Raw genomic sequence first — 12,365 nt, 5'->3', positions numbered from 1 at the left:
TAGATAGAAACTTAAATAACCGTAAAATATGTGTTCAGCCTTGAAGAGAGCATCAGGAGGTCTGCAGCTGTTGTCCCTGCGTTTCTGCTGCTTCAGAGTTCACCGGCGTGGCAGAAACAATCTGGAACCTACTTTGTTGCTCATAAATAATGACAGAGCCCAAAAATGGATGGACTCAGCAGAAAAGTAAAAAAAAAAAAATTAAGGTCCGGAAGCTGTTTGAATGAATTCTGGACAGATTACAGACGCGAGATGGTTGCTCTTGAGTTGTATGTGTGTGTGTGTGTGTGTGTGTGTGTGTGTGTGTGTTTGTGTGTGTACATGAGAGTCATGCATTTTAGTGTGTCACAGCAGTTGTGATGTGTGACCATTTTGGCTTCGGCTGAACACACACAGGCCCTGCTGCCACTTATGTAACACCAGCCTCAAAACCCCTTCTCCTCACTGACAACCTGCACCCAGCTGTCAGAGTGTGTCTGCAGTTCTTCCCCTCACACTTCACTTCTTCTCTGTTCTTCGCTCTCTACTCCCCCAACTCATGTGTCTGGTTAACATTTGCAGCCATGACTGTGGCAGAGGACGGGCGGTGACAGCTCCCCCAGTTGAAAGTTTAAACTGACTGCAAACAGACTTCAGCTTTTTCTTCCGCTTGGCATTTTAATGTGTTTCCTCCCCATCATTTTCTCAGGAAGATGCTAAGATGATGGGGGGGGGGGGGGGGGGGTGAAGACATTCGTCAAGTTGAGGCGAGCAATGAAAAAAAAAATCAGTCATTTACGCAGTGGGGCAGAAATAATCACAGTATTGTTTTAGAAAAAGCCAATTTCTGGATATTTACTGCCTGCAGCAACACATTAGACTCTCTGTCTCATCACCCCCCCCCCCCCCCCCCCCCCCACACACACACACATAAACACACACACAAACACTTACACCACGCCAAACTCCTGTTTTCTGTGGCATCCTGTAGCTGCTCGTGGATGAAGCCCATTGATTTCTCCTCAGGATTCTCTCTGGGAGACATCTTTATAGAACTTCAGTAATGCTCCTCTGGTGTCAGGGTTTAAGGGGATGTGACTTCATTGTGCTCTTTGAAAGAGACCAGACCACTTTTTTTTTTTTTAAAGAGCCTCAGTATTCATACATCCTCCAGGAAGTCAGTCATATTTCGCAGGAAAACGCTGGACTGTGTTCCAACACTTCAGGCATCTTTAATTCTGTTTCAGTCAGACTGGAGGCAAATGTGAGAGGCAGCGTAGTATTGATTGGACTTTTTTAATTCATTGTTTGCAATCCAGGGTCATTTTATTCTGTACACTTCAAGATGTTGCAGATGCTTTCACAAGCGAAGCTTCGGGAAGGATGTGCAGAATGCCGGATAAAAAAGTTGCATATTTTGAGCTGGTTGTTCATTCTTTGTGCACAGGTCCCAAGAGGGATCTTCCTCTTCATAAAAACCAGTATTTACACCAAAGCTTGTCGCCCCAAAAGTAGTGAGATTATATCATAAGGGAGTAACATTAGTGGATGTAGAGGAGGAAGAACGCAAAAGTCAGAATCATCCAGGTTTAGCTCACTCAGGCTCCGAAACCTGATGAACCTTCTCTTCATTTACATTTATCTTATTTATATGTAAATGCTTGTTCAGGCCTTTGTTGAAAAGCTGTGATATGGGAATTAAATGTAAAACAAAGACGGATACCTATTTTTTCCTGCAGCGGTGGTCTTAAAGCATCGACCGAGGGAGTGTTGACATTGATGTGAGGCCTTTTCTTTAATTGTATGTCACTTTAAAGGCAATTCTACACAAACCTGTGATGATGAGAAGGGATTTGATGTCTTCCTTCAGGGTACGGGAAAGGTTCCTCTCTTCCACACAGCCAGTCAAACAGATGGTAGAGCTGCAGTGTTGAACCACCCAGATCAGAAACTCAGAAACTGCAGAGGTTATAGTATTGGCAGCAGCTCATGCCAGAAAATGAATCGTTACATTTCTGGATTAATAGTCAGAAATAGCGAGATAGTAAACAGGAGGTAAGGCTGTTTGGGGAAAGTGTCCTTGCACGGGTGCGCCACGGCCAGTGGTTTTAAATATTGATTTGTTGTCCATTGCTGTTTTCTCTGTTGTTGAGGGATGCTCGCAAACTCTTCCTCTGCCAAAAATGAGTAAAGGATGCCGGGTTTTTGCTGTCACAACAAGAAGCCCTGGCTGACCTCACGGCACCGCGAGTAACAAGTCGTCATTGTATGAAGCCAAATCAGCGCCAGTGGTTTATTTAAAGCGCTTGTTTAGATGCTAAACTTTGAAGCAGAAGAAAATGTACATGTCACTACTGTGGCCCTAAGTAAACCTAAGTTAAACTCAACACACCTTACATCACATCCACATGATTAGAGGCTGCACCTGACACCTGCTCATGAGGCCGTGGACTTGATCTGAGCGTTGAAGCCGAGCGCTGTAGGTCGCTGCGGTTACAGACAGCAACACTGTGAGGATCTGGCTCTGTTGTCCTTTGAGGTGAAAGTGGAAGCAGATGGGAGTTAGGAAGAACGGGATCAGTAACAGTCGTCCTGCCCTTGTCTGCCCTCCTGGGCTTCTCTCTGGCCTCTGCTGGTGGGGGCCCAACTCTCCGCAGGGTGTGTGTTCCACCCACCCCTCTGCTGTGACACTGAGCAGGACAGGCCTGTCAGAAGAGTCGGACACGGCGTGTTGAAAGGTCTCAGAGTGACAAGTGGGCCTCACCGAACTGTCAGAGACAAGTATCAAAGACTCCTGCTGTCTGACAGAGACACAGAGCCGGCTGCGTGTCTGTCTGCTGCTGCTGGTCTGTAAAACTTCTTAACAACCTGGCTCATGCGTTTGGGACAGCAAAAGTCCTTTTTAAAGATTTCTTTAAAAGCTGAACGATTTCCACATGAAGCTTGAAAATGATCTGTTCAGGTACAGGTGGAAAATAAAAATAATCATAGTCATTGAAGCAGCAGGACAAAGCGAGTAGCAAGGCAGGGAGATGGTAGGGGCCTGGGCTGGGAGTGGCAGGGTTGATGGTTCAAGTCCCGGTTGTGGACCAGAAATTTGAAATGGAGAGGTGGTGGGATGTTTTCACAGCACTGCTCAGGTGCCAAACCCTCCCAATGCTCAGACTCCCTGTCTAAACCTCTGCCTCAACCTTACCTGACCTATCCGCATGTATATGGTGTGTTGTGTGTTCTTTGTATGTATAAATAAGCATCTTGTGTATAAAAGCAGTAATTGTCCCTCTGTTAAATTTGAAAATTAGACTTCTTGTTTAAATTAATACCAGCAGTAGTGGTAGAAGTGCAAGCATCACCATCAGCAGTAGTAATAATAGATATAACAACATCAGCAGTAGCTTTGAACTAGGTTTTGAGCAAGAGTTTTTTTTTATTTAGGTCATGATTTTCTTCACCAAAATTTACAAACTATACCACAAAACAGAATCAGGCCTTAACTGCTATATGGTCTGCATACGCTATTGCAGACGATCGTACAAAGGTCACTGAAGCTCAGCAGTGCACTGAAGAATTTCCCAGGTTCCACCTCCACCAACGGGGCTGTGCTGTTCCTTACATGTCTGCCAGAGGGGTAATAATGACACACTATTCATTAGTGACAGTTAATTAATTACTGTCGAGGACCTAAGGTCGAGGAGTTCGCCAGGTAGACTTTGATTATGCCGTTGACCCAGCAAGTGTCCGATCAGATCCATCACCAAGCAGAGAAACAGACGCGGAGCTTCTGTGATCGATCCGTTTACCTTTGAGTCAGTGAGGCAGAGCGGCATCGTGGAGCTGTAGGTCCTACAGCTCTGTCACCACCGTAGCTTCACATGTAAGCCTATCCATCCGTCCATCCATCCATCCATCCATCCATCCATCCATCCATCCATCCATCCATCCATCCATCCATCCATCCATCCATCCATCCATCCATCCATCTGTTGAATAAGAGACATTTTAAAGTTTTTAAAGATGTGTGTTCTTGCTTTGATAAATTGGACTTGTCAAAAAAATGAATAAAATCAGAGGATGTCATGGGCAGCAGCCTGTGCTGGGACCTGCAGAGGGACATGTCTGTCAGCTCCAGGTTGTTTGAAGTATGCGAACGGGCTGGGATTTGCAGCTATCGGGAGGTGAAATCTGCACTGTAGCGTCTGCAGGAGAAAGGCAGACTTGGGCTGAGATGGAGGGAGTAGCAGGAAAGCAGCCTGGTCTTGGCCTGATAAAGCTGAACATCAGCGGGGAGATTCTGAGCGCACTTCATGTAGGTCAGACATGCAAAGTGAGTTTGGGATTCTTCCAGTTAGCTGCTGATGTAAAAGAAGCATATTGCTGTGAAAGGGACAAATCAGCTACACAATCTGCTTCAGATTGATGGATTTTAATGAAGAATTTATAAAAAAAAAATGCAATTGCTATAGTTTTAATGACATCATCTCAATAAAATATGATGTAGACCTTGTCTGTCGACATTTGACCGTGCTCCATTAGGGTTAACAGACGTCAGTTAATCATTCAGCAGTCGCACATGGAGATGTTACGTGCTGCTACCTTCACAGTAATATTGGCTCCAAATGTCGTTAGTGGAGGGGGCCTGTTTAAATCACCCAGCCACTCCTGTCCTCTAACCATGGAGGCCAGGACTCATCCTACTGATGAGTTCAGCCGCATGGATCAGCACAGATGGATGCAGCTGCTATCTCACTAGAGGTGTCTTTAAACGTCAAGGAACTAGTGGGCAAAATGTGTTTTTAGTGATGCGTTCATGGGCGTTTTCAGTGTTTAGTTTGTTGGCGCGTGCCGGAGTTGAAAATGCTTAGCTTGGCCCCGGCGTTCTGCGGGAGGGGCGGATTGGCACGGCCCACCACTTCATTTGGGAGATTGAACAGTGCTGCAGTATAGAGTGGAGGCCAGGGCCCAAGCATGTGGGACGGAAGCCCAGGAAGGACAAAAGTCAAGCAAGGGATGACCTTGAGAACAAGACAAAGAGGCCTAGAGTGTGGGGATTTTCAGCACAGGTCTCAGAGGTATAAGTGTGTCTCCTGTTTTGTGTTTTGCTTTTTTAATATACAGTGCAGCCAGAGATCATGTAAAGTTTACAGATCTCCGTTTACAGACGACATTTTCTCTGCAATAGATCAACACAAATATGTGTATTTTACATGGGAATCTAGAAAACTGATGTTTGGATGGGAAGGTAGATGATAAATGATACAATGAGGCAATCTGGGTGGGTCAGAGGTCACTCCCGTGTGAGTAATAAGTCGCTCATCCAAAAAAAAACCCAGTAGTAACACAAAACAACGGCATCAACACCTGTATGTAAAGACCTACCGCACATTCCGTAGTATAAGCCGCTACTTTTTACTTATACTTTGATCTCTGTGACTAAATGAGCGAAGTGGCTTATTTATGGATTTTTATTACTTTCTGAATCGCCCCACTGGGATAAAGTTTTATGAATTTGAATGGATGTTTACGACCAAGTGGCCACCAGAGGGCGCAACAGCAAGACAGACAGGTTGTAGAGCTATGGTCATGCGAGGAAGACGCTAGTTTAATTGTGTTTTGAACAGTCTTTCTGCTCGTCATGTACACACCCTGGTCATGGGTAACACGAAGAAATGCTTATAATGCAGCTTTCAAGTTAAAAGCTAACGATCAACAGCTGGAAGTCTCGTTATTTTTTTTAACTGGTGTTATCGTAATTCCATTTTACAGCTGTGTTACTGCCTTGTTTAGTAACTAAACATTTAAAATAATCTTTCTGTGTAAAGATCTCATGCTTCAAAGAGGCCACCTGCGGCTTATAGTCAGGTGTGCTATTTAGTGCGGAATTTACAGTAACTGTATTAAGCATGTTGAGTTGAGGGGTTTCATTGGTTTCATCTTGGCTGTTTTTTTGCATCCAGCATTCCCCTTGGAAGGATAAGGTGCAGATAAATCAGCATAAGCCTCTGTGTGAGATCCCATGGGGAGGATTATTAACGTTGAACTTGCTGGATGGTAGGAAGTTACAGATGATGCACAATTATTTCAAAATGCACATTGTTGCTGTGGTCACACAGCCTTTGTTCGGTGTTGTGGAGATTCTTTTTATCCGGGCTTTGCTGGCTGTAGTCACTGTTCCCCAAGATGCTGTCAATTTATCCCTCGATACACAATGTCACTGAGACAATGGGAGGGCAATAACCCGCCTGGATGAAGATCTGATGCGTGAATAATTTATGCATTGTTGTCTGGGGATAGTGGGGAAGGTGAACAAGTGGAAAGATCAACGTTGTTTTCAAGCGTATTCCCATTTACACTTTTCACTGCTTATTGCATCATCAGGTATGCATGTGTTGAAGAGTTTCATTGTATCTGTAACCCTCCTGGGGGGTTGGGGGGAGGGGGGAGGCTGAAGCCAATCACTTTTGACAGGCAGAGTAGGTGTGAGCAGGACAGATGTAGCACCGATTGTTGCATCAGTTCACACATTATTTAATACATATGGCGCGTGTCATCTTTGTGACGGGCGCCATAGAAAAGTTAAGTGTGTAGATTTCTGTGCAGCATCTCTCTCTCTGTCTCTCTCTCTCTCTGGACACACATTATTGTATAAATGCTGTGAGGTGGGAAAGGGGTCAGCTTGGATTAGATATCAGATCTGCCTCTTTTGCCCTCTGTTAGGCTGCAGCCTGTCACACTTGATCACCTCATTTTGAACAGATGTCTGACTGATTCCCTTCAAGTGGAATTTAACTCTGGACAAAGCTATTTTTTATCCAGGAACGGACACAAATACATGGGTGACGTCTGCCAAAACAGGTCTAAGATTGGGTTTGCAGCGGATAAGCTAATGAAATGGAGTCAACCTTATCCCGGTGCACCATATTTATCAGACCTTTACAAGGTAAATGGATTTTATCATCATGTTTTAGCCATAAAATTATCATTTGTGCATCTCTGCAGGAGAAGACCGGACCAGAGAGAATGCGGTGGGCACCACAGAGTCACAGTCAGCAGGCGGCGCCGCGGGAACAGAGGTCGGCTCCAGCCGACGGAGGCTCCACTGCTGCATCAGAGTGACAACCGTGCAGGTGCGCAAAGCGCTATGGGGAGTCGCCATGGTGATGTGCATGTGCTCCTCCTGGGCAGGGTTCACCCAGCTGGCCAAGCTGACCTTTAAAAAGTTCGACGCCCCCTTCACACTCACCTGGTTTGCCACCACCTGGAACTGCCTCTTCTTCCCCCTCTATTACATCGGCCACCTGTGCAAGAACCCAGAGAGACAGACACCCAGACAGAGATTCAGGTGAGGCGGCGCCAACCTGTAACCAACGGGTAACGAATAATGCAACAGAGGCCCACTGTGTTACACATCAGGTCGGTCGATATGCAAAAACCACACATCACAGGGTGAATGGCCCTTGATTGGGCGGTCTGCAGTGGCGAACAACTCTGCATGAAAAGGCTGGGATCAAACCGAACATCAAAATGATGAGAAATACAAAACCAGGCGTCAGCGTGTCCCCTCAGGTCAGCTGACCGCATGACTGACTGATGAGGAGAAAGGTAATTAAGTACAGACTGGTGTTGCGTTCAATGTCCTTGCAGCTGAAGGACACACAGAAAATCCGTGTTGCAGGGAATAAACATGCATAGAGGCCTTAAGATTAAAGAAACTAAATAATAAATCTCCTAAAATGACTAAATACATTGTGAAGTTGCATGTTACAAATAAATTAGTAAAGAGGTTTCTTGCATCGGATGTTTGCAGTGAAGAAAGAAAAGTACTGTATACATATATATACACCTGTGTGGGAGGGCCCACTAATGAGCCATTTCAGGGATCCAGTTTCATTAAAGAGACAATAATTTTCAGGTGATATTGGTTTAATTCTGTCTTTTCTTTTAATTCTTCCACTTTCAACATGAGGGCTGCTACAGCTAATCAATGTGAAGCCGCCCTCTCGCGCTGCATTGTACCACCTCACAGCATGAAAAAGCAGTTAGCAGCAGCCTCGGGTGTCCGGAATGCAACGCAAACATTAGAACTCATTTACGGCCACATAACAAACGCCTACCATCACGTTGCTCATGGAGTTGTCCCAGAAGGCAAATATGCCGGAGCGTTGAAGCTGTAAATGTCCTTGACTTCTTTCAGATGTCTCAGCTAAATATCATAGATGGAATTCCAATATTTAGCTGCTCCGTCAAAGCTTCCACAACACAGTTAGAACAAAGACACAACAATCAGAAAAGCTCATCTGTTACACATGAGCGAGTGAATGTTTTGCATAATCTTGAATATAAACTTATTCATCGTTCAGTTTGGAGAAAATCTGGGTCTCATCTTTGGTCTGCATCAGGAACTAGTTTAGAATCTGATCTTTATAGTGTCACTGGAGCTGTAAAGAGTCCGTAACCCAGGCGGACCTGCTGCAGACGCGGTGGTGAGGTGGACGGTGTGTTTGAGCTGGGGTGCTGCACCACTGTGGTGTAATCCTTCATTTCTGAGGGATTCACTTAAAGATTTGGAACTCAGCCCAGAGCTGAGGTGTGCTCGGAGTACTGGAAAACAAAAAGTGTTTTTGGGATGGGGAGGGGGTCAATGACAATGCAAAGAACTGGAGACCGAGCTGACACTTGTAATTTCTCTCTCGTCTCTTCCTGTGGAGCGGATGAGAAACAAACCACCTGCTTATGCCGGACCGTGTTTCCTGCTTCCCTTTAATGAAACCGGCTTCAACATAAAAGACACTTTGATTGATTTCAAACTGGACGTTGGATCTAAAAACAGGGCACTGTGTCACTGAAGTGGGTAATTATTTTCATTTATCGGGTTGAAACAGAAAACAAAGCAAAAAAAAACCCAGAACATTATTATTAAAACCTCAAATTACTGTAGCGTCATTTTCCTTTTCCCCTCCAACATATGGTATCCTGAAAACACGCAAAGGCTCCAGAAATAGTCATTCATGTATTTTTATGAGTGTATTTATAAAATATGACCATGCAGGTTCCTCTAAAACTCATTTGTTTGAAGCAGAGACTGTTACACCAAAGCCGACTACAAGAAGAAGTGGTCAAATAAATACTCATTATCACTACATATTACCATCCCACAGTGCCGTTGCATGCTAACACTCTGCTTTGCCCTTTGTCTCTGCACAGGGAGTGTTGTCGTTTTTTCGGGGACGACGGGCTGACGCCCAGGGTGTTTTTCACCAAGGTTGCTCCATTTGGCCTGTTGTGGGTCCTCACCAACTACCTGTACCTGCAGGCCCTCAGGAAGATCAACACAACAGACGCGTCGGCGCTCTTCTGTTGTAACAAGGCCTTCGTATTCCTGCTGTCTTGGATTGTACTCAGAGATCGCTTCATGGGGGTCAGGGTGAGTCCATCTGTCCCGGTGACACACAGGGCGAACATGAAAGACTTAACACAATTTTAATACATCTAATACATCTGAAGTGCAAAAAAACATAAAAGAAAGAAAGAAAGAAATGAAAAATAAATGACTGACGACAGTGTAACAGAAAACACACTGGACTGTTGCCATGGAGATCAGTGGTATGGTAAAGTAAGTGATGAAAGGTGATGAAAATGAAAAAAAAATAAGTACAAAATTTAATTTTGATGACTGGCCACAGACCAATTAAAAAAAGATAATCAGGTTTAATGGAACCCTTCGGGGTCGTGTCCTTCAGCTCAGGAGCCGTTGATATTGATGCCGTGACAGACATCATCCCGAACACGAGTCGGGTGTTTGTGTAACTCAAGATCTGCTTGTGAAAGTCCATAACCACCAACGCTGCATCACAGCGCTGTGCTGCCTTTGTAACAGACTGAATGACCTTCAGACCCTCCTGCTGGTTCTTCTTGTGTCCCTGAGAGACGTCCCAGGCTCCTGGACCAGGCCTTCGCCACCTCAGCATTTTGCTGATGAATGCCGTTTATGGTGCACCAGAGCGAGCGAGCGTCACCTGCGCGGTGGTTTTCTCCCAGCGGTGATCGTGTCACTTAAACACACCCCCCCACCCCGGCGTGCGGCTGCGCCTTCGTTCCCCCCGTGTTCTGCTGCTGATTGCGACCACATGAGGAGGGACGGGCAGAGGGGTTCCGAGGTCTGTCTTCCTCGCCTCCCACTGTGACTCCTCAAATGCTTTCATATCTGCATATCTGCAGAACAAATTCCTTTTTTTTTCCTACTCCCACACTCAAACCCCCCCCCCCACCATCGCTCCCATGCGCAAGCCTGCTCCCCACCCCCATTATCGGTGATGAAAGGCCTCAGTAGAGACAAATGCCGCTATAATCCTGCTGCTCGCTCTTACGAACACAGCCCCTCCATTTCTCCCTCTCTCTCTCTGCCCCCTCTCTCTCTCGCTCTGCCCCCCCCCATCCTCTCTCTCTCTCTCTGTTCGCATTGGGATTGCAGCTTTCAGATGTCTGCAGCAATGCAGGGGATCTCGGATTCATTGTAAGGAACAAGGAGGAAAGCGAGTGAGAGAGGGTAACATTTGAATGGATCTGTATAAGCACAGCATTTATTCACCTGAATGGCTGAGTTTCGACTACACCAAGCAAAAATCACGATCATAGGAGGCGGAAAAAGCCGAGCGCAGGTGCTGCTGTACTAACGCTGTAACTACAGCGATGTAGCCTGAGATGGCAACACGTGCAGGGACGCCGGCATTGTAAACGAACTGCCCGTCAAAAGAAATGAGCACGTGCAGGTGAGTGACAGGCGGCCTGCAGCGGAGAAGGAGACACTTTAGCCAAAGGTGCTTGAAGGGCTTTGACCAAATAAAAGCATGAAGCTCATTCATCTTCCTGACACCTTCTTAATGCAGAGCTAATCCATCCGCTGAGCTCTGTCCCCCAGCGCACTCGCTGTTTGTAATAAAGCAGGCGACAGGCCCGGTCGCCTGTTACTTAAGGTTGAATCAAAACTCTCTTTCTTTTGTGTTGTTTGTTTTCTTAAGTTACTATAATGGCAGATCAATGGCGATGGTGGGGCGTGTTTGGATTGTAAACATGAAGGCAGTGGAAGAAAATCAATGTGAGCCAATCAAGCCAACACTGAAGATGCCGCCTCCGACTTTGGAGAGTCGGTTTGGCCACTGAATGATGCTGAACACAGACGTAGAAATCACGTTATACACACCCTCTACCGTAGTAACTCCGTTTTATGCTTGTGCATTTACTGCCACAACAATACGCAGATTGTATTCATATATTTTCAAATGGCTGACTTTCACATTTGCTGGTCTTTCAGGTGCTGCATGTGGGGCTTTTTTCTGTGCTGACTGTACAGTAAAAGCCGCTTGTGAACGATTCCCCTGGCAGTTTTATTCTTGTAAAGCTCTTGATTTTACGCTGGATAACCCGTGTGGAGGTCGTGCGTGCCTGCTGCGAAGGCGTCTTTATGTTATCTATCCATCTTTCCCCGATCATCCCCCCCTCCTCTGTCTCTCTCTTGCCCCTCTGCAGATTGTTGCTGCTATCTTGGCCATCGCGGGCATCGTAATGATGACCTACGCTGATGGTTTCCACAGCCACTCGGTCATCGGGATTACTTTTGTTGTGGCCTCTGCCTCGATGTCGGCGCTCTACAAGGTGCGTCTTTCAATCTGACAACATTATATTCTTAAAGTGACACCTTTGTTGCGGACACCTGTGAATAAACCATCTTTCCCGAGCTAGCTAAACGCCATCATTAAATGTGCAACCGTAACAGATGCTTCTTGCTGCCCTGCTGAGTGAGGTTATCGTGCTTTATCCTGATAGACGGGCTGCAGACAGGTTGCTTTTGAGTGGCACCCAAGGGGATACAGGGAGATTTTGTACCATCACAGATGTCCGTCCTTTTGTTTACCCCTCAGGTGCTCTTCAAGATGGTCCTGGGGAGTGCCAAATTTGGCGAGGCTGCACTTTTTCTCAGCATTGTCGGAAGCGCCAACTTCGTGTTCATCAGCTTTGTGCCAGTTATCTTATATTTCACCCATGTGGAGTACATCGGCTCCCCTGCGGACATCCCCTGGGCCTACCTCTGTGGGGTTGCAGGCCTGCTTTTTGGTGGGAAACACAGATAACGAAGCACATATTAGAGAATCATATTGCTGCAATGATGATGCTGCTTTAGAGTTTAACTGGTGTGTTTTTTTCCCATTTTCTTCTTCTTCCAGCTTTTAACGTACTGGTGAACTTTGGCATTGCAATAACGTACCCGACATTAATCTCTCTTGGTATCGTCCTGAGTGTTCCTGTTAATGCCAGTGAGCGTCTCTCCTGCTGCATCATACTTTAAAGTCTTTGTTTTTGAGATTACTGATTAATCACGCTTCTATTGACAT

The 12,365-nt window shown here is 45.8% G+C and overlaps 1 protein-coding gene across 2 annotated transcripts in view; it reads left to right on the top strand.

Moving 5' to 3' along the window:
• Positions 1 to 12,365, top strand: part of LOC115249682 (putative thiamine transporter SLC35F3) — a 30,222-nt gene that overhangs the window by 15,799 nt on the left and 2,058 nt on the right. For both annotated transcript variants that reach the window (XM_029835753.1, XM_029835754.1), the window contains 5 exons: positions 6,976 to 7,318; positions 9,181 to 9,400; positions 11,503 to 11,628; positions 11,895 to 12,087; positions 12,198 to 12,287. In XM_029835753.1, coding sequence (XP_029691613.1) covers positions 6,976 to 7,318; positions 9,181 to 9,400; positions 11,503 to 11,628; positions 11,895 to 12,087; positions 12,198 to 12,287 — 972 coding nt within the window. The remainder of the gene's footprint in view (positions 1 to 6,975; positions 7,319 to 9,180; positions 9,401 to 11,502; positions 11,629 to 11,894; positions 12,088 to 12,197; positions 12,288 to 12,365) is intronic.

Source organism: Takifugu rubripes, chromosome 4 (assembly GCF_901000725.2).
Source record: "Takifugu rubripes chromosome 4, fTakRub1.2, whole genome shotgun sequence".
Classification (NCBI taxonomy): domain Eukaryota; kingdom Metazoa; phylum Chordata; class Actinopteri; order Tetraodontiformes; family Tetraodontidae; genus Takifugu; species Takifugu rubripes.
Note: the sequence above shows the minus strand (reverse complement) of the source record. Positions and strands in the feature narration are given on the sequence as shown.